Here is a 27,035-nt window from a genome sequence, read left to right as displayed (position 1 = left end):
AATCCCCCACCCCATTTTTATCAACCTCATTCCTGTACAGGAGCACTCTACTGCCATTTCTGCCTCCCACCCTCTGCGCTCCCAGCCCACAGCTATTGGGTGGCTGCAGAGCGCAGGAGCGCTCCAGGGCCTCTTATGCCCCGCCCCCAGCAGCACTCCTAGTCTCTGCAGCGACCTGATTCAGCCTGAATCGGGCACATTTGGGGACAATTCAGCCTGCTGCGGGGCACAGCCAAATCAGTTTTCTAGAGCCCGTTGACTTTCTCCCCACAACAGGCTTTGTTAATAGTTTATTAATAAATCCTCATCCAGATTTTTATTCTTCCAGATTCTTTTTTGTTTTACTGTTGTTCCAGATTTCTGTTGATATTGTTGCACAGGCAATCTTACCTTCAGTTACAGGACTTAACGGGTTTTGCTTTGCTAAGTTTTTCCCAAGTTTGAACTGAAAAAGAAAAGAAAGCAATGTTGCAGGAATAAAATGTCAACTATTGCAACAATAAAAATATTGTAAAAACACAAAATGCTTATTGTAGCAGCTCTGAAATACTTTTCAGATCAAAATTAAGCATTGCAGTGTTTTTGTAAGAACACCTCTAATTTCTGATGGAACTGGAAATTTGAGCTTCCATTGTTTTATCAATAATAAATGACGAAATGCAGTGTTTGAGCAATTCTAGAGCACGTGAGCTGCTTGTTCACAGCTCCTGGTGGTTCGTGATAGCCACATCAATAGTAAGAATTGTACAGTTATGTGTCTCCTTTCTTTCCCCATTTTTTCTATGTATAACTGTTCTCCTGCATGCATGCCAGTAGCCTTTTTTAAAAAGATGCACAGGAGGAGTTACATTTATGACCGTTGTTGATGATGGAGTTGATGACTGAATGTGACTGATATGAGTGAGGCAGGAATTTGCTTCGTTCCCTTGGCAAGCACAGAACACCCCAAAACCTCATGGAACTCAGAAGGTTATCAACCTCAAAGTGGGTCCTACAGTTTTGGAATTACAACTGACCTTCAGATGACTAGAGAGGTCAGTTCCCCTGGCAGAAATAGAAAAGAGTCCAGTAGCACCTTTAAGACTAACCAACTTTATTGTAGCATAAGCTTTCAAGAACTACCGCTCTCTTTGTCAGATGCAAGAGAGATGCATCTGACGAAGAGAGCTGTAGTTCTCGAAAGCTTATGCTACAATAAAGTTGGTTAGTCTTAAAGGTGCTACTAGACTCTATACTCTTTTGCAACTACAGACTAACACGGCTAACTCCTCTAGAACTATGACCTGGCAGAAATGGCAGCTGCAGAGGATGAACTCTATGGTATGCCATTAAGATTGCCATGTTGTGCCTGGGAACCACCAGGAGCCTGGGGGGGGGGAATGGCTGGGACATGAGAGGTGGTGGGACATGTGTGTGTGTGTGTGTGTGTGTCATGACATCACTTCCAAGAAAAAGTGGAAGTGATGTCACATCTCTCTGGGAACCCTAAAGAGACATGACATCACTTTTGTGTGTCCCTGGAAGTGATGCAATGAGCAACACTAATTTTTTTTAAAAAAAAAAAATCCTCTGCCACTGCTCTGAGTAGTGGCGAGCAACAAGGGGTGCCATCAGGTCTCCTGCCACAGTTGGAGACCTAGCAGCCCTAGACACCATAGAGTCCAGGAGAAATGGAGTGGCTACAGAGAGTGAATGCTCTAAGACTTCTGCTTCTCCTATGGTATACCAGAGAGAAACTGTGATATACTATAGAGACAAAAAGAAATTGAGTGTCACCCATAAAGATACTAAAAGCCAAAGATCAGTTGGGAATTGAGAGCTGGGACTGATACTGGTTGGTCTTACTATGGTCTTCAGAGAGGTTTTTTCTCCTTAAAATAGAGGAAAACCAGAAGAGGGTTTTGAGAAGATTTTTTGTAAAGCTTGACTAGGACAGCACTGGGGAGCAGCCAGTTAATACCACCACAAATATTTATGAGAAAAAGCATAGTATGACATACAGAACTTGCATACAAAAGCCTACAGATGATGTAAGGTGGGAGAAAAAGGCAGGGCAGAGGTATGAGGTGGGAACTTTCAATTTAAAATTTGATGGGCAGAAATTACCTCACAGGAAGGGGCAGAGTTGAGGGGTTCGTCTTTGATGTGGATGTAACATCATACAATGCATTATCACATCCCTGCTGAGCTCCTTCCCTTCCCCAAACTCTGCCCTTCCCAGGCGCCACCACCAAATCTCCAGGAGTATCCTCAAGGTGGAGTTAGCAACCATAACAGGGAGGGGTGTGTGTGTGAAAAGTATGGGAATGTAGGCCAGCAACTTTAGGGTAGATCACAACCAAAATCAATTGGCACAGAGACGTAATGCAGGAATTCTAATCTGTTCCCAGTAAAGTGGGACAACAACATCCAGGCAAGCATGGATGATCTCCCATTCTCTCTGGGGAAACTTTTAGAGCTGAGACGGAGAGTCTGAAGGGGAGCTTGAAGCAACAATGTAGGGACTCGCTAGTGTGTTGTTGTTTTTAACTTGCTAATCACTGCAAGAGTTTTTCATAAGCAATATTAGAGCTGTGATCTTATGCACACTGCCCTGGGAACCAGGCTATGTTTTTAAAACATAGCATTAGGGCCTCATTCATTCAGCATTGTATGCAGCTGGGCTTCTTGCTTAAACGGGGACCCTCCCTCAGATGCTATGCATGTAGCATTAGCACACTGGCATTCAGCCCATAGGAGCCATCAGTTCCTTTTGTAATAATGCCACACAGGTAGGCAAGGCAGCCCAATTTAAATGAGGCACGGATACAGGTTTGCTGAGAAATTCCTGAAGCTTTGGGGATGGACCCTGGAAAAGGCAGGATGTGGGTAAGGGAGGTATAATGCTGCAGATTCCAACTTCCAAAGCAGCCATTTCCCCCAGGGGAATGGATCTCTGTAGCCTCAAAATCAGTTCTGGGAGATCTCCAGGCCCCAGCTGGAGGTTGGCAGCAATACACAGATGGCACAGACTGCAGCATAAATGAGGTCATATCTTCACATGGAAAAGATGAAATGGCAACGAAACGGCAGAGTGCCAGGGTGACAGCGACCGGACAGCCTGTGATTGCAGGGAGGGGATTATTTTTTCCAAAGTTATTCCCTGCATGTGGAAAACTAGCAGAGAATGCAAAAGCCTAAATTAGATTATTTCCTAAGGTGCTTCCTTTTTTTATTCATTTTTGCAGGTGGAAGCATTAAGTGTGTGACAATCCCACACTCCCAGGTTTTCTTGCAGATCTGGTATTGTGTTTAAATTGGGCCCCAGCCTTGCTGAATACACTGGGCCTGCCTTCCGTACAAACGTGCACAGGATCAGGCATCAATTTTTCAACACGCTTAAGAGAAAGTAAATCTGACAGAACTCAGTAGGGAATCACTTTCGAGTAAACATCCGGAGGAATAATCACACTGTCCGAATGCCTCTTAATCCACAAAGCATCATCTGTAAATGCTGCATATGTGCCATTTCAAAGCTGAATGTATACAAACAGCAAAATTACAAAGCCACAGGAAAAGAATCTTGGAATTTGTGAAAAACAGTCTGTCAACTGGAGAGGAGTTGGGGGAAGAACCAGAATGTCTGCAATTTGGGGCGAAATGGAAATGTTTCCTTACTGCAGACCTGCAGGCCTACAAACACACATGGCCCTGTCAAAGGAATGGCTTCCTTGCCCATGCAGACCAATGAAAGCAAGACTCACCCCGCAACATTTTCATTTTTGGCTTCTAATACATTCATAGAGAGCGTTTCAGAGAAATGGGACACTGATCAACCGGGCTGTGCATAGGTACGTGGAGCGATCTTGCTTTGGGAGCTGCCTCGAGCCCCCTTGCAGGGAGAAAGGCAGGACAGAGATATTTTTAAAAAATATATTAACGAGACTACTTGAGTCAAGAAATCTGGCGATCCATGCTACTGATGTGCTACCCTGAACTGGCTACACTTCCCTTGGGAAAAGCTTTAGATTTAACTTTAGATGTAGCCATTATCTATGAGTGGTGTGTTTTACCATGCATCCTCTAAGCAAGATGAAGAAACCCTTGAATGTCATTTTCAGTGCTGATTTGCAGAGCTTTTGAGGTAATGTGTATTTAAAATAAAAAAAACAAGATTGTGAGCATGCTGTGTTTCTGCAAGGATACCTAATGCAGTATTAGGCACAGAAGCCAGCTTCCATTTTTTAAAAATAGTATGCTTCTAGTCCTTATGGAATATTTGAAAATGTACAACGTATGCGTATTTGAATCCACAAGATTGCTCATTAAGATTTCCCTTGGCTGTGGGTGATTATATAAGTTCTTTGCCTTCCCTACTAGCTAATCAGAATAATTGATGCAAAACTGTAAAAGTTAGACTCAATTATGCTAAATAACTGTGCAAACCTGTTTAATTTATATATCACACGATGCAGCTTTTCTTGGTGCAGAATTTCGCTTGCTCAGGCACACAGACCTGAATAGAAGCCATCCAATCGGAAACCAGGGAAAGAAAGCTGGACCTTCCAGCATAGAAGTGCTTCACCGTGCCCCTGCCACAGGGAGCACCTTTAGAGGGAACAATCTGACGACCATCTTCTTGCAGTTGCAGCAGCTCCTCTATGCTTTTGCCACTCTACTGCTTGAGACTCTTTAACTGAAGGCACTGGGGACAATTCTGGGACCTTTTTACCTTTAAGATCTGTTCCCTTCCACTAAGCTACAGCTTAATCTTGCAGCTATGGAGGGAGGGAGACAGATTATCAGTCTTTATCTTGATTGAATCAAATAGCATAGGAGCATCTCATGCCTCCCTCAGACTCTTCCTGCACCTCCTGCTCTCACCTACTTGGAATACAGAAATTCAACAAACCATCCACTGAAACAAGGGGTTAATGCGCCTCTCCAGGAAAATATTGGCAAATCTTTTTATATATACCACTTTCCTGCCCTCTAGTGGCGAATCTATCACTTTCATCACATGGTATTTGTAGAATTGCATTCACATGGTTTAAAAGAGCAGCAAGTTACAGCTAAGATTTCATAACTGCTTGCATATAAAAGCAAGGATCTTGGTTGGCTGCATGACCTTTATTGAACTAGGGAAATTAAAATGTAGCTTGCAGGCTAAAGTCTACTCATTAGATCTTAGCAAATCTGCAAAAGGCATATTGCAAACCTTCACTGTTGCAGAGGTCATGCAGGCTTTTGAGGGAAACGAGTGAATGCAAGGATTTGATAGATACTTCATTGTTTGCAGCATCCTCTTGTCCGATTTCCTAGCACAGCAGTTTTTGCATATGCTACATTTCTTCCGTACTTGTGCTATTCTATAATGAGGGCAGTCCCCACTCGCAGCAAGGCCTCGAATCATACATCCAAACTTCAGCCACACAGATCTTGAGTTTAGATTTGTCAAACTTGATTGATGTATCAAATGATCTATTCATGTCATTGTGAACAGGGAAAAATTATTTGTATTCAGCAGACAATGGGTTGGAAAATTTCCAATGGGCGCAAGATTTCCATTTGTGCTAGAGTTTTGGTGCTTATGGAGGCACAAGGAAAAGAATCCAGTAGCTGTTTGTATTAAATAAAACTTACTGTATCACTACTTGTGTTTCTGCTTGCACAAGACCTTGAGCAAGCAGAACTGTGCAAAGTCAGTCTATGTTTCCATCTGTGCATCACTGGATCCAAGTCAATGTATTTCTTAAAAATGTTTTTAAAAGATGAAGCAGCTTCTTGTTACACGGGAAGAGAGAAAATAGACGTGTTATTGGAGAGCGTCTTGTCCAGCATCATTATTATTTGATGCACCACACCTTATATCGACATGCTAATGCAGTTTGGTGGCCCCCCCAGCAGAGTAGCCTTGCCGTTCAACACAGGCCAGCTGTAAGGCCCCAGTGCAGGTCCATTCCCCAAAGGATCCCACTTGGACTCTGTTCTATCTAGCAACACTGCAACTAGAAATTGGAGCACACTAACATGGCACAAGAAATAAATTGATACTGAACAGTTTCCCCACATCTAAAGCATCCATGGGGGAAGGTGGCTGCCCACTGCATCTCTGTATGATTCACCAAGCAAGAGGAAAGCTCAGATGCAGAAATCCATGAAATGAACACTTCTCAAAAGAACCCCACACCTTTCCCCTTAAGAAGCACGTCTCCAGTTTTGAATTCAAAATGAGTGGACTTCAGCCATCTGAAGGGAAACTGCTCTGTGGAGTGTATGAGTTAGCCCTGAGGACCACATACATGCAAGCAGTGTTTCAGGAAACCCTCTATAAATAGGCTGTAACTATTGAAGTTTCTTTGCTTTTAAAGTAGATGCTTGCTGACAGCGGTGCATAGAAATCCATGGGAAATGCTGAGGGTGTACACACATTCTCATCACAACTCAAGTAGGAAGAGCAATTAGGTGATGTGAGCTACTGAAGAGGAAAAGGAGCCTTGCCCCTGTGGGACATTTGCCAGGAAACTTTTGGATCTGTGTGCGACTGCAGAAGGCAGCCTTACATGGGAAGAATCCTAAGTAAGCTGGGAAGTCAACAGAAACAGCACAGTGTCTGCTCTCTGCTGTAAATTACCGTACGCAGTTGATTTACTTGATTATTGCTTTGTCACTGAAATGGCTTTACTGCTGAGAACTTCAGTACTTGGAACGTTTTGAACTGCGTTGAACTCTTCATTCATTTTCAAGTGTGTATTTATTGGTTTTATCTTGGTTTTATTAGCCACCCCCGAACATGATTTTGGAGAGGCAGGATAAAAAATATTCTAAATAAGTAATAGTGACAACAGTGGTTTATCACTCCTAGAGGTTTTGTCTTGCCTTGTGATGCAAATGTAAAATTCCACAAGACAGTAGACTTGTTCATACCTCCTTCCCCAATGTACTAGACCACATACAACTCAAAGAAACATTAACATTCTTTACAATCCAAGCCATAGCATATCCCATGGACTCTGTTCCCCTTTCCAGATTCCCCCTTACTTCCACTCTCCCAAACAAGACAAAATCTTACAGGCTTCCACAGCAATAACAACAAAAAGTGCAATAAAACAAAAAAAAAACAATCAGAGGGAAAAGGTATCCTCTTAGAAAGACATACTTGTAAACAACAAAGATAGTCAGGAAGCGACAAGGAAGTGGAATCAAGGCTTCTATTTCTGGTCTCTGGAAAAATTTAGGGCAGGAGGGAGAACTGGAGGCTGTCCCAAGAAGACTGCTAGCTGTGTGTCACATTCATCTCCAAAGCTGCGACTAAACAGCAAGGGGACACAGATGAAGGCAGTGGAGCTGGTACCCAGAGGAATCTTAACAGCTGAGGCACAGTGAGAGAGAAAGCAAAGGCAGGGTACGGAAGGACAGAGAGGCCGGGAGCTGGGAAGAAGTGGGACGGTATGCAGGTACGTTGGCAGAAATCAGAGGTGCTGGAGGAAGGGGCTCCAAGACAAGGTTCGGGGAGTAAGGTCAGGGGCCACCTGTGCTGGACAAAGGGGTCTCCATCACCACCCCTTCCAAAGCAGCACCCATTTCCCACCTGGATCATCACCGATACAAATATTTAATTGAGAAGCAGACAAAAAAAATTCAGCCAAAGAACTGGATGGCTCTGTCAATACATTCCACGTGGGGTGGGACAGGCAGCACCAGACGGACTCACCAGCCACAGATGGACAAATAAGACGACAGCAGCAGCACTGGCACAAGACAGACGGGAGCAGGATGCCCGTGCCCTCCCCCCCCCCAAAGTTGGCGTGGCGTGAGCACCGGCACAAGACAGATGGGGGGGCTGGATGCATGTGCCCTGCCTTGCCCTCCCCCCCCCTTGCCCCAGAATTGGGGCGGCGTCAGTCCCTGGTCAGGGTTGGAGTTGGGGCTCTCCCCCCACACTGCAGCAGGGGGGGTTCAATGCTGCATGGCCCCAGCGTGGTTTTGGTCAGGTGGCTCTGACTTCTGGGGGCTGCTGTCTGAGGGACCAGCGTCTCCTGCTTTATCCCGTGCCTTCCCCCGCTGGCCTTTCTTGTGGCCCCGGATACAGTGCGCATTGCCACAGCCTTCATCATCCTCATCTTCACTCTCTGTCGAGCTCTCACCGAAAGCCCGTGGCTTCTCGTAGATGCAGCAGCCTGTGTCAGGGCGGGGAGAGAATGAAAAGAAGATAGAATTGGGATTCAGAGGCACAGTGGGGGACACCAGGGAAGAGAAAAGAAGGGATTTGATACAGAGGAGACGGAAGATCATTATGTAAAGGGGGTTGAGGGACAGCATGGTTTTAACAAGTGGTGGGATGAAAAGAAAAATCACAAACATAACAGGAAAGAGGGAGAGGGAAGAGCAATCGTAAGACAGGAGGGTAACATGATGCAGAGAAGGAGGATGTGGGAGGGAGGAGGAGAGAGACAAAGAGAGAGAATCAGAACACACCATCTGTCAACCATTCAAATCCCTGGGGGAACCTCAGCCATGTAACCTTCTCTGGTACAGGACTCCTCTCACTCTGAGAGAAAGGAAGGGAAAAGTGGGCATCCTTCTCAAGAATGGGATGTCAACTCAGTGAATACACACAAGACTGGTACAAGCATCCCTACCTCCTGCCATGTATGAGTTCTGGGATTGAGGAAAAGTGGCGTGAAGTGACCCACTCACCACAAGAGGCAGCCATCAAGAAACAGCAAAGACGCTTTATGTTCTTGGATCTCCTTCCCTTCCCCCATTTCTTCATATGTGTCTGCCTACTACATTTTTATACCACCCTATCACCAAGGAGCTCAATGCAGTGTTTGTGGGTCTTGTTTCCCCATTTTAGCCTCAACAACTGTGTGATGCTGTGTGTGTCTAGCCAAAGTCACCAGTGAATGTCATGGCAGGACGGGGATTTGAACCTGGGCCTCCCAGATCCTAGGCTGACACTCTAAGCCAGCGATGGCGAACCTATGGCACGCATGCCACAGCTGGCACACAGAGCCTTCTCTGTGGGCATGCAAGCCAAGTCACCAGTCGCTAGGTCCAGGGCTCATTTGGAGGGGGAACGCCTGCAACCGTGTTCCAGTAGCTCTGAGCAGAGATCACATGGGTTTTGGCCCTGCCCACATGATTCCTTTTCCTCAAGGCTGCCTCCCTGCTGCCCGTCTCTTTAGCAGCAGGAAGCGGAGGCAGCAGTGAGGCTGCTGGGGCTGGCTTTCTAAAGAAGAGTAAGCTGCTTTGATTTAACTTGCTTTACTTTCAGTCATGGCTCTTGAGTGAGTGAGTAAGAGAGAGAGAGATTTAGTGCTTGCAAGCAGGGCTGCTGGTCTAAAGAAGGGCAAACTGCTTTGATTTAACTTGCTTTACTTTCATTCGTGGCTCCTGAGTGAGTGAGAGAAAGAGATGTTAATTAGTTGGGACAACTGTATGAGTTGTTTTTTCTTAACTAAAACCTCAGTATTCAGGTTTAATTGCAGTGCTGGCACTTTGAAATAAATAAGCTGGTTTGGGCACTCGGGCTCAAAAAGGTTCGCCATCACTGCTCTAAGCCAATGCTCTAACTCCTACACTGGCATGCATGTAGCCAGTGGGCCACAGAAGAAAGGAGCACAGGGTTTCCAAAGAGAGATGGACAAATGCAAACTCAAGGAAAAGAAGGGTGAAAGAGCAAGGCTCCTATCCTCCTGCCTGAGGATTCCTTAGTGGGTGCCAACAAACTCATGTCTCAGACAAGGCAAACTACTACTGACCTCCCCCCATATCAGTATTTCCTTCTTAGGCTCTTCCCTTCCTCATCTAAAAATCTGACAGCACTCAAGGACAAAATCTTGAAGGAAAACATGGATGTGATAAAGGTTTCCTCCATTCACCCACACCCATTGGTCCTCTCCTCCCTTTTCCCACCCTGCAGATGGAAATCCATCTGGTCAGATCCAGGAAGGTCATTTTTAGGTGCTTCCAACTCTGTTCACTTGAGCACATCCCCTCCCATTCCTTTACTTCCATCTCCCCCACCCCCCGGATTTACTTTTTAAGCCCCATCCATGCCATGATAGCTAAGCTCTATGTAACACCTCTTCCACCCTAGCCGTTTTTAATCTCGTTGCCCTCCGGCCCCTCTCCTCCTGCTTTCAAGCACTGCAGCTTCTCCCAATTTATTTCTCTTGAACACACTCTTCCTGCATCTAATGCTAACACAGTTGTTCAGGCTTTGATCTGCTCTCAGGTACACTACTGTTACCCTTCTTTTCTGACCTCCTCCCCCTTCCTACCATCACTCCCTTCTTCCATCAATTCAGCTCCTGTTAAAATAGCCATCCTCTCCCCCTCCCTATCCCATTACAACTATCATGTGAGGTGCTCTCTTCAAGCTTTTAGCCAGAACTGCTGAGTGCCCAAGATACCTTGGACAGATGCCAATTACCAGCAGGAAATAGGTTCAGAAGGACATACGCAATCTTTTCTCTCTACAAAGGATCTCAGTTTCAGGTTCTGTCCTTGGGTTTTGATTCAGTGAAGTTACAGCCTAGGACAGACATGAGGCCTCTCCTTTCTAGGGAGCCATCAGCTTTCGTCTGGCCCCACACTGAGGACTGCAGGCGAGACTGGTAAAAAATTTCACAAGAGCTTCCTACATATCACTTACATATTCCCAACTGTTCCCCCCCCCCGCTTATCTGTAGTAATCCTCAGACTTCCAGAAACAGAACCCAGCAATCCGAACTCTCAACTACCTTCCTTCCTAAAGCCCACACTCCAGCCTAATACACCAGAGAAGGGATGTCCAACTTCGGCACTCTGGGAGGCCATTCTCATCTACATAGTTGTCTGAGGGCCAGAAGAGTATTTGTCAAGCAAACTGAGGCCATTTTATACATTGCCACAATTATGCCATAATTATCTTGCAGCAGCAGGTTCTTCCCGGTTGTGGTGCACTTATGCTCAAGCTGAGCATTAAATGGAAATACATACCTTTACATGTAACATACACTTCTAATTTGTTTGTAACAAAGTGTGGAATATTTCCTGCAATTTGGAAACATATTTCTTTACAAATTAAACCACGGACAGTCGTTTTATCATATGCTGGCTATGATTTGGCAGAGCTGTTGCATTCTGTGAAGCCCTCTGCCTTTAAGAAACACCCGCATTCAAGGTTTTCAAGGCCATTATATATACTGGGACTTTGTCTGAAGCAGATTGCTTTTGGTCTGCCGTACTGCCTTCTCCATCTCTGACATTCAATTGACATGGCTGGGGAAAAAAGAGTTCATACTGACTCATAGAGCAGTATGCGGGGCTGTGGGAAACTCCTAAATAGTCTAGAATAGATCTGAGTGGTAAACAAGTGGGAAAAGCCACTTAAGAGGAATATCAATTGACTGAGACTACGTATGCCTGTATAACAAATAAGGAAAACTGCCAAGAATTGGTTGAATTTTCTCCCAAATAAGGTTAGAAACTCTTGAACTGGAGAAGAGGGGCTCTCCAAGATATGATAGTGTTGTTGATAATGTATTGGCCTTGTGAACTGAGAAATGAAAGGGGGTGAGACAAGCCAATTTAATGAAAACAGGCAACACAAATCATTTGACAATACCCAGTTTGGATTGTAATCTTCCAGAGAATTATTAAGGTACCAACAGTCCATCCTAATAAAGAGATATTTCTTAATTAACTATCATTTTGTGCTGAAAGTCAAGGTGGGGAAGGTACCCCACTGAACGTGATAAAAGATAAGGTCATATCCCAAAGGGATGTTGATATATTTTTAATCACTTTTTTGTTTTATCTTCTCTTCTAGGTGAGTTAAAAATTTCTGCTATAAATCTCCTAGTCCGTGTGCTCCAACAAGCAAGAACTGTCCAACTCTTAATTTTTTAAAAATGTCATTTATACTCTGACCTTTCTATCCAATGGGGATTCAAAGAGGCTTACATTATTCTCCTCAACTACCCTCCATGTTATCCTCACAATAAACTTATTTATTTATCTACTTATTAGAGTAGTAAGCTGTAAGCTGAAGAACACAGGTTTTGTGGAGGATCATACTGGAAGAGCCATCTGCATATGGGTAGACTATGACGAATTGGTCAAGAACCAAGCAGTTACGTTCTGGACGACCTGCAGTTTCTGGAGCATCTTCAAGGGTTAGCCCTACATAGAGCGAATTACAGAAGTCTAACCTGGAGATGATCATGGTGTGTATCACTGTGGCCAGATCTGACCAAGTCAGATAGGGGGCCAGCTGGCGAGCCAAGTGAGGATAGCAGAATGCCAATCTTGCCACTGTGGACACCTGCTTATCCAAGGAAAGCAAGGTATTCAACCAAATCTCCAGGCTCTTCATGGAATCCACCAAAGATAACTAGACCCCATCAAGAGTCAGTAACTGCACCCCCTCCAGAAGCCCAGTCCTCCCCAACCAAATAACTTCCATCTTAGATGGATTCAGTTTCAGCCAGCTCTGTCTTAACCACCTGACCACAGAATCCAGCCACTGGGCCACGTCTGAGAAAGCCACTTCAGGCTGCTTCTTCAGCAAGAGAAAGAGCTGGTTGTCATCAGCATGATGAGTTCAGCAAGACAGCACATATAAATATTGAACAATACTGGGGAGAAGATTGCACCCTATGAAACAACCACAAACTAGTGACCACTAGAAGGACCTTTTGTCTCCAATGGCAACCCTCTGAGAGCATCCCTGGAGGAATTAAAAAAACAATGCTAAGGTGGTACCTTAAACCCCTATTAAGGCCAGGTGGTCGACCAGGATCAAATGATCAACTGTGTCAAAAGTGGCTGACAGATCTAATCAGCAAACACTGAACTACCTCTGTCTAACTGAAGGTAGAAGTTGTCAGCCAGGGCTACAAGTGTTATCTCAGTCCCAAACCTAGGCTGAAGCCAGATTAGAAACGGTCAAGAATCTTGCTCGTGGCATAGGTTAGGTTGCGAGTGTGTGACTGGTCCAAGGTCATCCAGCAAACTTCTGTAGCAGAGTAGGAATTCAAACCTGGGACCCCCAGATCCTAGTCCAACACTCATCACTACACCATGCTGGCTTTTGTCACTTGGTTCTTGGAAATCACTAAGATTATTAACTGTAGCCAGGGTGGATTTGATTTAAATCAAACTGATTTAAATCATGATTTAAATCACGATTTAAATCACGATTTAAATCACTAGTCATTAAGGCTAGATTTAAATCATAATTTTCTACATAAAGACTAATTCTTGCTGGTATAACTTTAATATGCAAGTAGATGCCTGCCTTACCAATAGGTAAAGGAACTTCATTAAAGTATTCCCAAACTGGGTCTCTTTTACGGCCTGCTGCCATTATAGGTTTTTTCCTCCAAGGAAAGAATGTGATAAACCTCAGGTCATACACACAAAAGATCCAAAGACTTGTGCAGTATTGTGCTCAAAAAGTTTCACTTTCATTTTGTACTGCTTGCCCCTCCCTCCTCACACTTAGTTTCTTCTTGTGCAGATCTATTCCACTCCAAACAATCAGAAAAACATTGTTTCTATTCACTGAACTTCTTGAAACTTAGCACTGGAGGGGTTGATTCTGTCTTCATAGGTCTGTAGAACAATAGGATTAAGGTCGTTTTCTCAACTCTGTTCATGTTATAACATTTTTGCTGTGAAGAAGAGGCATGTGATCTCTGCTGAGCTGACACAAATTCAGTTTTGAGAACTGCAAAACCAAGCATCTGTGATAATATCTTGTAGGCAGAGAAACTGCCCAATAATCTTACAAAAACCTCTGGAAGAGCATGACATTGTGAATGGATTAATGGAATTTATTTACCAAAAAAATTAAACATATACAGCCTTATTCTATATAATTAAAAACTAATCTTTATTTCATGATGGAATAACCTTTGGATGGTAATATATTTTCCTCAAAAAGCATTTTATTTAAAAAAATCCGATTTAAATAAAAAAAAATCTGATTTTTTAATTTTTTTTTTTAAATCATTGATTTTTATCCACCCTGACTGTAGCTTTATATTATGCAAGGTTATCAGTGCAGGGAACAGGTTGGATCCAACCAGAATTTACACTGGTGAAAAAGGGAGCAGGGAGTCCCCTTTAACCACAAAAAATCATGGGACCTGCATGGACAAAAGCCATGTTGGACACGGGCTGTAATAAGGAGAGGAATTACACAAGATTGAACAAAAAATCTGTCTGGATTTAACCCAAGGACCGATGACAACGTTTTTAGGAGTTTATTTTCATGTATTAAGAAGAATTTTCTGGATTGGCCATGATGTTGACAGCATTGATTTATTCATGACAAAGAATTTGTTAACCATTCCATGTATTTTGATAGAATAGTTAAATAGTTAAGAACATGTAACCATTATGTCTAGTTCTTTTTAAAAAGGCTTTGTCTCTTTCACTGCCAGGACTAAAAGGTTAAAGTTCATCCAAACTATGAGCCTGGGAGGAAAAGACAGTTAGCAGAGCTACTGGGGGCTGAGTAAAACCATCCAAGGGCTTGGATTCAGACCATGGGCTACCAATGCTCTAGACTCTCCTCCCACACAGAAGCTGAGAAACACACTCCAGAAATCCTACCTTTGCTCATCCTTCATAAGTACAGTCATTGCTGTCAGCCAAACTGGCAAGTGATAAACCTCAGACCTCCGCAACTGGTCCTACAGCTACATCCATCTTGCTCAGCCTACTGAGTAGCTTTCCTATGCTCCTATTATGCAGTTGCCACATTTCCTTAGGATTCTGTAAATGTACATCCTGCCACCAACAGTATCAAAAGGAATCAAGGTAGCAGGGGTGAGGGAGCTGTTAACCACATGGAGCGCATGCTTGTGGGTCACTTAACTGATTAACATGAAAGATGGAGGCTTGCATAATGGGATGGTAGACATAAAGGGACACAGATGAGTGTGCTGCTTACATTTAGAAGACCGACGTCCCAAGTGTTCATTGTCCACTGTGTCACTTGACCACTCCACTTTCTTGGCCGGCTTTCGTTTCCTTAGCTTGATGGTGAGACTGCGATTCTCCTGCAAGTACGAGGGTGAAGGCAAGGGAGGAACAGAGTTTTCAATTATAGTATGAAGAAGGATATGCTCCTCTGTCGTGAACATATGAGAGGCTGAATCTTTTCCACATTGGCTTGTCTACTGAGAGAATCGGCACACTGACCATAGAAGCCACCATGTGCACTGCAGAAGATTCTGGGAGCATGTTCAAGGCTTGCTGAGTCTTGCCTCAGAATGTATCCCAATCTAGATGGGGAAAATCACCAGAAGTGGTAGGTAAACTACCTTGCAAGAAAAGTCCTCTGCCATCATTGATCTTCTCAACCTTGGTAGCTTCCGAGGAATGCCAGCATGCCTTATACTGCATCAGACGTGGTCTTAAATTGAGCCAGAGCACTGGTCCACCTAGCTCAGCGGTATCTGTTATCTGTTCAGACTGGATCTCAGGCACAGCATTTCCCCAGATCCTTTAACTGAAGATGCCAGCTGCAAATCAGGATATTTATTAACTAAAGGGACACCCTAACAGAGATAGCTCCTCCTGCTTTTCTTGCTAACTTTCACTCATGCGATGACATCCTTATGCCAAGCAAGATGTGATGTTACTGACTTTCTGACAAAGGTGCTGGAGGCCAGGCTAGGCTAAAGTGGCTACTTCTGTTGTAGTCTCACCCATGTTTTGTGGCACTGTGAAACTACAGTACAGGATGGGTGGGGCTCTGTCAAGAAAACAGGTAGAGCTACTGCTTCAGCAACAGAACTCCACAGGCTACTGATGGGATCGGAAAAGATGTACCACATAATAAGATGTGTACACTTCTGTGTGGCACATACAATCAGAAACACTTGACAAAAGGTTGTGGAAGGTTCATAGTACTAGAAAGAATAGGAAGGTCATAATGATCAATGCTTCTGTCCCAAGGAATATACAATGGAATGTTTTCCAGCTGTTGTGAAAAGTCAATAGGTTTGTACCCACCCCACCTCCCAAAACCTCTATTCCAGCTTCCATATTTTAGAGCCGACACATATTCTCCATAATCTCTGCAAAAACTGGCTCCCACGTCATCCAGATTCAATGGCTTCTGCATCCTGGCTTACTTAGCTTTCAACACCTCTCCTGAGTTGCCATGGTTTCTGACAAGCAAGAAATACCTTCGTTCTTATTATAGGATTGTTCAACTCCCTTATGCACAGCAAACAAAGGGATCCCCTATATGGCTAAGGGCCACTGGCCACCCGGTTGTTTCAGGCATATCGATTGGCCCTAGTTTGTAACTTGAACACGGCATACACCCTACTAGCATTGTTACAATTACTAATATGCTTCCATCTTGCCAAAATGAATACACAGTCACAGCCCTCCCACATTATGCTGCTGCCCTAACAGACCTTCAGGTCTGCTAGTGCCATCACTTTCAAGATGCTAAAGCAGAATTGGTTGACATTGACAGCAGCTTTGATTACCATCTACTGAGGAAGCTGGATGGATTGCACTGATTTTGCTCTTCCGGCTCTTGCATTCCTATGGTGCTCTCTAATATTCCAGCAACTCGTACCTGACTCCAATGCTTCTGTATTTAGAGAATCTTGCCGAAATCCTGAGGCTGGCCTGCTTGACAAGCAATGATTGGCCCACAGACCAGATCTGGCAACATAAGCCTTCTCTAGTAGTTTGTGACATGCTTGGCTCTTCCACCCCACTTTGAAATTCTCCAAACTCCTCGATACTTTGCTTTTCTCCCCAATGGAGACAGCTCACAACAGCATTCTCTCCCTCCATTTCATCCTCACAACAGTTGAGGTAAGTTAAGCTGAAATAAGGTGATTGGCGCAAGGTCACCCAGTGAGCCTCGAGGGCAGCAGGGGGGTTCAAACCTGGGTTTCCCAGATCCTATCCTGACATTCTAGCTACAGCATCACACCTACACTCCTGTGCTACTCTCATTCCAGTCCAACCCCTACTAGTTACTGCTGTTATTTTGAAGAAAAGAAGCTAGCATGTTTCAAAAAGACAAACAATGCAGCAACTGTGCTGAAGCTAAGCAGAACTGAGCCTAGTCAGTGCCGAGAGGCCCCACACATACCACCCTGAGATGGCAGAAACGTGGGATTTCTGCATTTCTACATCATGAAACTCAAGTCTGCCTACATCAGGCAGGCTAAAAGATCCTCCGCCCTGACCTGGATAGCTCAGGATGACTGATCTCGTCAGATCTCAGAAGCAGGGTCAGCGTTGCTTAGTAATTGGATGGAGATCTCCATCGAAGACCAGGGTTGCAAAGGCAGGCCAGGGTTGCAAAGGCAAACCACTTTAGTCTCTTGCCATGAAAACCCCACTCTGACTTGAGGGCACTCTCCGCCACCACAAGAGATCGTCCATCCTGACCCACACCTGCTTAATTCCAACAAAGTGGCTGCATCACGCGCCTTCATCCCCTGGGACCAATAAAATAAAAGTGCGTGCGTTAAAATCAGAAGCGGCCAATGAGAGGAGGCTGGTGACAAGTAAAGGACGATCGCAGGTGAACGAGCCCATCGCCTCCCCGCCGCCAAAACAGTGGCCACCGTGTCACCGCAGGGCCCTTCACGAGGTCTCCATAAACGCCCGGTAGTTGCCGCGACAACCGTGGCAGTTCGGCCCGCAACCACCGGCGTTGCCATGGCTCCTGCATCCTCCCGGTTGCCATGGCGATCCCCGTACCTCCTCCCCCCGCCATGTTCCAGGTCACCATGTACACCTCCGTGGCGCCCCCATCTCACCGGCTCAGTCACCTCAGTCTCGGTGACAGTCGCTGTGGCTCCCACGCTGGCTGTCGACTCCGCCATGCTCGGGACCCCGCCCGCCGCGGTGTCGGTTGCAGGAAGGGCGGCTATTCGGAGAGCTCCGCCACGGAGCTCACCCAAACCCGCCCCGGCCTCAGGGTATCAATCAGCCGCCTCCCTTCCTGCCTCTTCCCTCGCCCGTGCAACACTCCCGAAGCAGCTCGCTTCCGGTGCCGCTTCTTCCTGCTTCCGGTGTGTATCCCGTTCACTAAAATGTCCCCCAGGTGGACCCCAGAGTCACTTCCGCCATACGCAAAAAGACGTTTGCGCAAGAAGCGGCTTCGTTTGCAGCAGTTCTAGGTCAACTGATGGAGGGTAGTTTCCCTCTACTGCACTTTAGGGATAGGGATGGAGCCTATGCATGTTTACTCAGAATGCATGTCTAAATGCATATATCCATCAAAATATTTTTGAAATAATGAAAACAGATATATTGTGGAAGGCTTTCACGGCCGGAAAACAATGATTCTTGTGGATTTTCCGGGCTGTATAGCTGTGGTCTTGGCATTGTAGTTCCTGACGTTTCGCCAGCAGCTGTGACTGACATCTTCAGAGGAGTAGCACCAAAAGACAGAGATCTCTGTGACTGGCATCTTCAGAGGTGTAGCACGAAAAGACAGAGATTTCTGTCTTTTGGTGCTACACCTCTGAAGATGCCAGTCACAGCTGCTGACGAAACGTCAGGAACTACAATACCAAGACCACGGCAATACAGCCCGGAAAACCCACAACCACCAATGAAAACAGATGTGTGTAGAAGTATATCTAGTTCTCATGGTTCTGAAACAGTTGAGGTTGGTTCACGCTGAGTAATTTTTGCCAAGTACAGATGCCATTGCCAACCTTTTTTTAGTTTTTAAGAAAGAGGGGAAATAAACACCCTAGCAATAAATTACATCTCTAGTCAGTTTCAGCTTGAAGGATTTTTTATTTATTGGCATGCCAGACAATTAGGTGAACCTGGTCAAATGTTTTGTGAGACCAAGAGTGCCAGTATATGGGTAGCAGCTTCTCTTACTGTGTCATTTGTTAGCACTGTGCCAGGCAGCACACGGGTGAAGTCAGCAGCAGCCCATACATGGTCTTTCTCTGTGGTGGCCCCTATCCTGTGGAATGACCTGCCTGAGGTCAGGAGAGCCCCCACTCTCCTGGCTTTCCATAAATGATGCAAAACTGAACTATTCAAAAAGGCTTTTTACTCAAATGGGAGGGCTGTATTGTAGGGATGGGGTCTCAGATGCTTCACTAATGTGTTAGGGACCATAGACTTCATCACTAATCGCCTTACATATTATCTGTTGCTTTAAATATGTACTCCTGTGTACCAACTGTGCTCCATGTTGTCGAATGTTAGTCCTAGAATTGATTATGTTGTTTCAGTATTTTTTTAATTCTGTATTGGGTTCTTGCTGATATTATGTCTTTTAAACTTGTATCTATTTACCATATGGCATTGTTTATGGAAATACTTGATACTGTATTGAAATGTACTTGATACTGATTGTACTAATCTCATACTGTGTAATCTGTCTTGAGTCCCAATGAGAAAGGAGGACTATAAATGACATAAATAAATGACATAAATAAATATGCTATTTAGCTTAGTAGGAGCTCCTACTGGACATCTATAAATGTGGGTATTTCCAAGCAGGAATGCAAACTATCATCAGTGCCAACCTAGGGCTGCCCTATCTCCATTGGGATGACCCCCCCCCATGTGGATGTCAGTATAAAAACAAAAGAGAATAATTTACTGTTTGGAGAATCATTTACACTTACATAATTAATTACAATTTTTAGATGTTGTGTCACAAGAAGTTATTTAGTGTTGTGGCCAAACTGCATTTTGTTGTTCTAGTAAAGTTATTGCTTTGTGCAGTTAGTTACAGAGAGATGTTTTGGTAAAGGGATTAAGAACTGTACACCATACTGTGGCTGCAAGTATGCGGCTACTGGTTAGTGTCTGCATAATTTAATGTCATGTTAAATTTCTTGTGTTTTGTTTCAGTTCTGTATTGGAGTTCTGCTTGTTTCCAAATTTCTGCAAATCCATACATGCTCTATTGTATTGTTTATTGAATTTCCCAGCTGATAATTACATTGACTGACACTAAGTCACTGTGTCAGTGTAGAAAATAGCAAATAGCCCTGGGAATCTGTAGATGTGATAAAGCTTTGAAACTGCCCAACTCTTGGTGTAAGGATAAAAGATCAATGTTAATCTCTGATCTCTCATTCTTTACAGTAATATAGAAAACAGCTTAATCTTCATTGCTGTCAGTCTAGCTGACCTCCTAATATTTTTGTGAAGATACAATGAGGAAGGGAGAACCATATAAACAATGCTCCTTCAAGGAAGGGATAAAAATGTACTACATAGGAAGATGCATGTGCAAAGAAGGCCATAAAATATTTTATTTTATAGAGATAATTACAGACCAATTCATAATTGGCAGGATATAAATACAGCATGGGAATTGTAGGGAGGGATTAAGCATGAAACAGAGACACAACAAACTTCAGTTAAAAGGTATATGTCACTACAGAACCATCGTTCTTGCAGGTCACTGCAACCAACCCTTTGCAATCCTCTGCACATCAAAGCCTCTTTACAGATGACAGGCCAGCAACTTGTGGCCCCATAGCCAAACCTGATCTATAAAGGCTAATAAGTTAGACAGCAATGGCAGCTCCACAAAGGAAACAGTGGATGGAGGAATGTGAACTAAACTCCAGAAGAGGATGTTTCCAGAGCACCCAAAAATGCTGTAGTCACTGTATACCCCGCCCCCTCCCGGATCTGGAACAATCCTAAATCAAAAGGAGAGGGTTGTTCAGATTTGCCCGAGTGGATGGAGATGTTGTTTGATCAAGAGTCTTCCTTCTCCTGGAATCTAGAAGTTAAAAAAAATTAAATTAAAAACAAAACTCATAAACTGTGTCAGTCATGGAATGCAGCAACGGTACACATCAAGCCCATAGAATCATCAACAAAATAGTTGGGACACAGAAGATCAGTCAATTAATGACTCTTTACAGGAGGTTTAAGTTTTCCTGGCAGTAATAATATTGCTGATTATCTGTTCTGACAAAATAATAGAAATCTGTTTGGCTGTAATGGAGATGTGCATACCTACATGGAACACCCTGGATCAGAGCCAGAATATATTTTAACACATGAAATTCTGGCAGTGTCTATATTTTTGGAACCAGTGGGGGACAGGAATTATAAAAATCCCTGAATCTCTCACACTGCTTAATCTTTTGCAAAGCACTTTGGTGAAATTCTTAAAATTGTATTGATAGGTCTAAGATAGATAAGGGATGACGATATGTATGCTTATCTGCCTCTATTATCTTTGACACGGGTTTTTTTTTTGCATATTTGTGACCTTTGTATATCTGCCTATTTCAAGATTGATTTTAAATAAAACTCTTAAAGACAATCATGAGTGATTTTTGGCTGATATACATGGTTTTCAGTTTACAACTGGAATAAAAAGAAACATCTGATTCCTCGTCAGAAGGCTGTGGCTGTAACAAGAGGTGGAGGAAGTGAACAGCCCTTTTAATACAGTTCTGCGATTTAGAGGTCAGAGCATTGCTTTAAAGCAGACAAAGAGACTCTTTTATTCCATGTCTGTTTTAAAAGTGATGCCTTGCCCACAGCAGAGATAAAGCTCCTCCTCACAACAGTTGTTTAAAACGTCAGAGTGTGCACATTCAACTTCAAATATCTTAAATATAGAAAGAGGAAGTATAACTAAGGCAAAGTACAGATATAAACCTCTTCAGCAGAGAGCTAAATGTGGAAGTGTACTTATTGTATTTGTAGTTTTAGGTGGGCAGCAGTGTTGGACTGTGGTAGAAGAGCAAGATTTGGGTCCAGTAGCACCTTAGAGACCAACTAGATTTCAAGAGTCCGACAAAGGGAGCTTTGACTCTCAAGAGCTCACATCCTGGAAATCTATTGGTCCTGGAGCTGAATCTTGCTCTTACTGTATTTGTGTCACCCGTAACATCCCTGCAGGATTGAGTTTGGAGAAAGAAGGGATCATTTTTCAGCTTTTGAGAACAAAGAAAAAGACTTTACAAAGTCCTGATTGGCTGGATTTTTGAAAAACCATGAAGTTTATGTTCCCTTTCTCATAGCAGAGCTGAGCACAGTGCTGGTTGGTTGTCCTCTGCATTACTCACTCAACCAATTTTGCCTCCCTTGCTGGGAGCAATTTCAAATGAGTAAAACAAAAAGCCATTAAAAATAATGCTCTGAGCAAGCCTTTAATCTGATAACCTTGCAGGGGTTTTGAAAACAAAACAGAAAATGAACTGATAGCTTGCTTGAAGCACAGGTCAGCTTTCACTCTGGAATCAGGTACATGTGTCAGCACAGCAACAAAGACAGAAGAAAGGTGGACTATAAATAATGTGAATAAAATAAATATATCAGAGCTTGCCGTGAAGCCATAGGATAGGTTGAATATAATGGATCTGATCCTATGAATTCATACTGCTGATGGTGGGGCCTTCCTCGGACAGAAGAGGCTCTTTGCAACACAGGAACGCTCCACTACTACTGAACAGAGTCACAGGATTCAACCCAATGTAATCCTAACAAAGCCTGCAGAGCAAGTTCCTTTAACAGCCCAGTTCAAGATGCTCATAATAGTAACGATTCAGCAGAGAGAAACCAATACATTCCATAATGAACGAGCAAGGTGAACAGGTGTCAGACAGGCAACATATGGAACAACTTGTTAGTGGCCATTTCCTTACTTGCAGTGGGGGCAGGTGTAGAAGACCGTCTGTCCTTCATCCGCCGACCTCATCTGACGGGTGTGGTACACCATGCCTTCATGCCCACACTGGGGACAGTTCCTGTCAAGCTGAAAAGGGCCAGGTTAAGCAGGCAGGAATCCCTTTCCCCTCAGCGCCCTGACATGAATGCTGGTGTGGTAGACTGCTTAGCTGCTGATCCAAGTTAGAAAAATGGCAAGCCAACACTGGATTTCCTGGAAAGTAAGAAGTGTCAGCTGCCATTCGAGGCTTCTGACTCTGAAAGTGATTTGTGCAGAACGTGTAAGGTGGTCCTGCAGGGACCCAAAGGGTCTAATATAGAGACAGAGCCTGATGTTCGGTACTCTTACTCTATAGTAAGAATGTTAGATCACATAATGAAGGAAAGGCACCATTGTGATACTCCAGTTTTCTGTGCTGGTGGTTGCTTAGCAACAATAGTGGTAAAGCTCATTCTAGTGGCAAGAAGTCTAAGAACACCTAAGGGTGTGGTTGCTAGGTAACACAAAGCTGTGCCATTCTCCCCCTTCTCTTTCTAGGCACAGCATTAAACCTGCAGAGGAATCAAGCCACCATCACCTATTTTGTGGCTCAGTGGGGTACATTTTTCCAGTTCAGTTTTTGCTACTGTCATCCCAAAACAACCCAATGTGGTACAGCGGTTAAGGGGCAGGATGAGGACTGGGTGGGTACATTTCTGGTTTAAATGCCCACTCAGCCAGAAATCTTAGGCCAGCCTTTTTCTCTTTGTTTATCCTACTTCTTGGGGGGTTTGTGAGGATAACATTGGAAGCACACATGCCCCTTGAATGATAGGAGAAACATGTAACAGATACATGAATGAATGATTTATTATGGTCAAAGACCAGCTCAAATGGATATTATTTTGCCATAAGCAATAGCTCTCTTGTGAGTGCCAACTGTGATTTCTACCGTTGTGATTCTCCTCCACAAGGCAAGGAGACCCCAAAAGAAAGCCCCACCTCAGCTAAAAATGGGCACATTTGGGCACAAAGTACACTTACAGGGGACACAACACAGCTACCTTACTGACACTAAGCGAGTTTGGATTTGGTCAGTGCCTGGTTGGGAGACTTCCTGGAAAACCTAAGCCACCTTGAGTTCCATAATAAAATAATAATAAAACAAGGTCTTGCCTTCTGGCACAGTGCTCAGTAGCTACAGGTTAAATCTAGAGGCAGGGAAAGGGGAAACAGTTCTGAATTAGATGAAACCACCACCAAGATGATCACTCCTTTTAACTGACTTGTTTACTCACCAAGGGGCCCTTGATCTCTTTTCCCTCCTCCACTTTCATCTTAGATATGGAATCTACTGTATTGAATGTGATGGATGTGTAGATCACTCTTCCTTCAAACTCTGTGCAACAAAACACTACAAGCTAATCAACAACAGAACTTATAAATTCAGGTGTGCAGTCCCCCTCCAGTAACATTTTTTCCAAGCTGGGACCTGAAAGGAATTGCAGGGGGAATGGTTTACTGTGAAATCCTCACCGGATCTCACCCTCCAACTCTTAGGGGCCTGGACAAGCTAGCTTTTCCACCCCTTTCTATCCCCCCCGCCCCTGATAACACACATACCTTTAACTAATGCTAAACTGCCCTCAGCATTCCATGCTTCCTAAGTAGAAGAATGCCCTTGCACCACTGAGGTGCAGTATTTAGAGTGCCAGAATAGATCTGGGAGACCCAGGTTCAAAACTCCACTCTGCTGTGAAAGTTCACAGGGTGATCTTGGGCTAGTTCATTTCTTTCAGCCTAATCTATTTGTCAAGGTTGTTATTGTGAGGATAGAGGAAGAGACTTGCTTTGGGTCTTCATTGGGGAGGAAAGTAGGTATACTTTTTGGTGTAGTGGTTAACAGCAGCAGGACTCTAATCTGGAGAACCAGGTTTGATTCCTTACTCCTTCACTTGAAGCCAGCTGGGTGATCTTGGGGTAGTCACAGCTTTTCAGAGCTCTCTCAGCCCCACCCACCTTATAGGGTGATTACTGTGGAGCTAATAATACACTTTGTAAAACGCTCTGTTACAAACATTTAATATAGAGGAGCTGAACTGGGCAGAAGAAAGAGGCGTCCTGACTACAGTCCTTGGCTATCTAGGATCTCAACCAAATCATCCATAAAAGCCCAAAGCACTCACCCCGGACATCGACGGAGAAGGAGCAACACAGACATGTCACCTTATCTTGGATCCCAGGCAGAGGCAGGACCGTACCACACTCAGGGCAGAAATCAAGTTCAGACTCAAAGCGAGAGCCACTCTGCTCCATAATTATATCAGATGCTGCAACAGAGGGGAAAGAATGTATTCAAACACAATTATAAAATTGCAGTTGATTGTGAAAAAATCATTTGTCACTGCTATAGGAATGATGGTGCTGGGACCTGCATCTGATTTATCTTCTCTCTTGCAGCTGTATCTTTTTCAGTTCCTGAACAGATTCATTGTCCTGTATAATCTTTCTCTATTAGTACTTGAAGATGCTATCACATGTCCAAACTGAGAATAAATGAGAACTGAAAAATTAATTTAGGTGTTCCTCCGCTGCAAAAAAAGGTTGGGAAGGCAGCATCCTGTTAATATGATGTACTATTATTTTTCAGAAACATTCAATGATTCTCCCATTTCCCAACACTCCCAGTACCCCCCCCCCCCCAGTTCAACACTAAGCGTTCCTAAACAGGCTATTGCAATCAGACTGGCCCAGTGTGTGTGGGGGGGGGGGGGGGAGGGTAGGTGGCAGTTTGGCACACCATATGATAACTAACCCACTGCAGGATCTTTCACATTTTGCATCTTCAGAGATTATCCCAAATAGAGTTTTGCTAACCGCAACAGTGTTTTGAATATTTTGGTAATGCTGGACCAGCAGCTTCCACAACAACAGTGCATAGATATTATTATCCACTGCTTAGGGCCTCGGGCCCTCCTCTACCTTGAGGAATGGAAAGGCAATTGCCTTACCGCTCCATAACACAACAGAGCATACCATCAGTTCCAGTTGCAGACCGAAAACAGTCAAGACTTATTCCAAACTAGGTTGCGATTTTTCAGCTGATCTTTCTAAAGCTCTGTACAAGGGCTACAAATGAGCTCCCCTACCTCCTCAAAGGAAAAACTGAACTTCACCTGTTCTCCCCACCCTCAAGTCACAGGGTCCAGAGATGACTCCTGATCTATTGGTGGTCCCTGGCCCGAGGGAGGCCCACCTAGCCTTGACCAGAGCCAGGGCCTTTTCGGTCTGTCCAATGAGCACAGGGCCTGGCAGGAATTGTTATCCTTCTGCTGGGCCTGTAAGACAGAGCTGTTCTGTATGGTTGAGGCTGAGTTGGGCCCCCACCAGCCGACTAGAGGTGAATGAGTCCCTCCTTACTAGAGGCATCCACCATCTAACCTTTTAACCAACTTGTAAGTAACTTTTAATATGGCAGATTAGGTGGCAGATTGATGGATTGACTGATTACACCTGTGCTGCTTTCTATTACCTTTAAAAAAATATTTATATTGTACTTTTATATTGTTGTTTTAAAATCGTAAGTTTTTAGTGTAATTTTTACAGAATGTAATCCGCCCTAAGCCTGCTAGCTCGGGGAGGGCGGAATAGAAATGGAAAGTAAATAAATAAATAAAACTTACACAAGGGGACCTAGCTATTTACAAGACAAGAGCTCCGGTCCATTGAAGAGTGAGTCGCGTTGAACGCAAGTAGAGCCTTCTATGCAACACGCGCAGTACAATCGTAAACAAGCTTTCCCATCGAGTTAAAACACAGAGCCGGACCACACGTTACTAAATACTCCTGAATGACACGGGAACCAACTTACACGGGTCTCCTCTGTACACTCGTCAGTCTTTCAGCAATGTAATCAAACACGTGTCTGCCCTTGCACGGATTCTCCTGGCATTCCTCCGAGACTGGTGAACGGTATCCCATCATGCATCCCTTCCATTTCCTCATAAATTGAATTATTGTTAGGAATTGTTCCTCAAATGGTCACCAGGGGGAGTAACGATTAATTTTATGTTTGTCATTTTGTTTGATTATCAAATGCTTTGTGGTCGGAAGTAATTTGTACTCGAAATATGTGGTGTTACTCAATAACACTGCCCCCATTTCTTGAATAAAATTTCAGGCTGAGGAGCCCGAGGTGGCCGCTGGCAACAGATGCCACCTTGACGAGGGAAAGTTGGTGCTAGATGCCCTAGCACCGTTTATGTACATTATCAACCACCTCTCTCAATAAAGATAAATTGGAAATAAAAACTAATGTGATCATCTTTGATTCTGTGCCTAAAGGGAATGCAGGAGCCTAAGGGAATCCACTGACTGAAGCAACGTTCCAGCGTTGGTTTTTAAGAGGTTT

General features: G+C 44.1%; 2 protein-coding genes across 3 annotated transcripts; both read right to left on the bottom strand.

Annotated features, from left to right (window-relative positions):
- Positions 1 to 6,714: 6,714 nt before the first annotated feature.
- On the bottom strand, positions 6,715 to 18,009 carry PPP1R11 (protein phosphatase 1 regulatory inhibitor subunit 11). 2 transcript variants are annotated; one of them, XM_054977348.1, is made up of 3 exons: positions 17,784 to 18,009; positions 14,933 to 15,041; positions 6,715 to 8,159 (listed from the first exon to the last, which is right to left on the bottom strand). In XM_054977348.1, the coding sequence occupies exons 1-3, from the start codon at positions 17,847 to 17,849 to the stop codon at positions 7,939 to 7,941; spliced, it is 396 nt and encodes a 131-aa protein (XP_054833323.1). In that variant the 5' UTR covers positions 17,850 to 18,009; the 3' UTR covers positions 6,715 to 7,938. The 2 variants fall into 2 exon arrangements, with proteins under 2 accessions (XP_054833323.1, XP_054833324.1); XM_054977349.1 differs by having other exon boundaries at positions 17,796 to 18,009.
- A 2,250-nt stretch (positions 18,010 to 20,259) lies between these two features.
- Positions 20,260 to 26,608, bottom strand: POLR1H (RNA polymerase I subunit H). Its single transcript, XM_054977656.1, has 5 exons — positions 26,496 to 26,608; positions 24,811 to 24,954; positions 23,923 to 24,023; positions 22,623 to 22,732; positions 20,260 to 20,740 (listed from the first exon to the last, which is right to left on the bottom strand). The coding sequence occupies exons 2-5, from the start codon at positions 24,938 to 24,940 to the stop codon at positions 20,716 to 20,718; spliced, it is 366 nt and encodes a 121-aa protein (XP_054833631.1). The 5' UTR covers positions 24,941 to 24,954; positions 26,496 to 26,608; the 3' UTR covers positions 20,260 to 20,715.
- Between the last annotated feature and the right edge of the window lie 427 nt (positions 26,609 to 27,035).

The sequence above is a fragment of the Eublepharis macularius genome, chromosome 4, assembly GCF_028583425.1.
Source record: "Eublepharis macularius isolate TG4126 chromosome 4, MPM_Emac_v1.0, whole genome shotgun sequence".
Taxonomy (NCBI): domain Eukaryota; kingdom Metazoa; phylum Chordata; class Lepidosauria; order Squamata; family Eublepharidae; genus Eublepharis; species Eublepharis macularius.
Note: the sequence above shows the minus strand (reverse complement) of the source record. Positions and strands in the feature narration are given on the sequence as shown.

What these genes read in the sequence shown, in the direction of transcription:
- POLR1H (XM_054977656.1), bottom strand. Translation starts at nt 24,940, where the DNA reads ATGGAGCAGAGTGGCTCTCGCTTTGAGTCTGAACTTGATTTCTGCCCT. An exon ending in CTTCTCCGTCGATGTCCGGG is followed by an intron (nt 24,024 to 24,810) that starts GTGAGTGCTTTG and finishes TTTGTTGCACAG; the next exon opens with AGTTTGAAGGAAGAGTGATC. An exon ending in TACACCTGCCCCCACTGCAA is followed by an intron (nt 20,741 to 22,622) that starts GTAAGGAAATGG and finishes TTTAACTTCTAG; the next exon opens with ATTCCAGGAGAAGGAAGACT.
- PPP1R11 (XM_054977348.1), bottom strand. Translation starts at nt 17,849, where the DNA reads ATGGCGGAGTCGACAGCCAGCGTGGGAGCCACAGCGACTGTCACCGAG. An exon ending in AGACTGAGGTGACTGAGCCG is followed by an intron (nt 15,042 to 17,783) that starts GTGAGATGGGGG and finishes TCGTACTTGCAG; the next exon opens with GAGAATCGCAGTCTCACCAT. An exon ending in GGGACGTCGGTCTTCTAAAT is followed by an intron (nt 8,160 to 14,932) that starts GTAAGCAGCACA and finishes GCCCTGACACAG; the next exon opens with GCTGCTGCATCTACGAGAAG.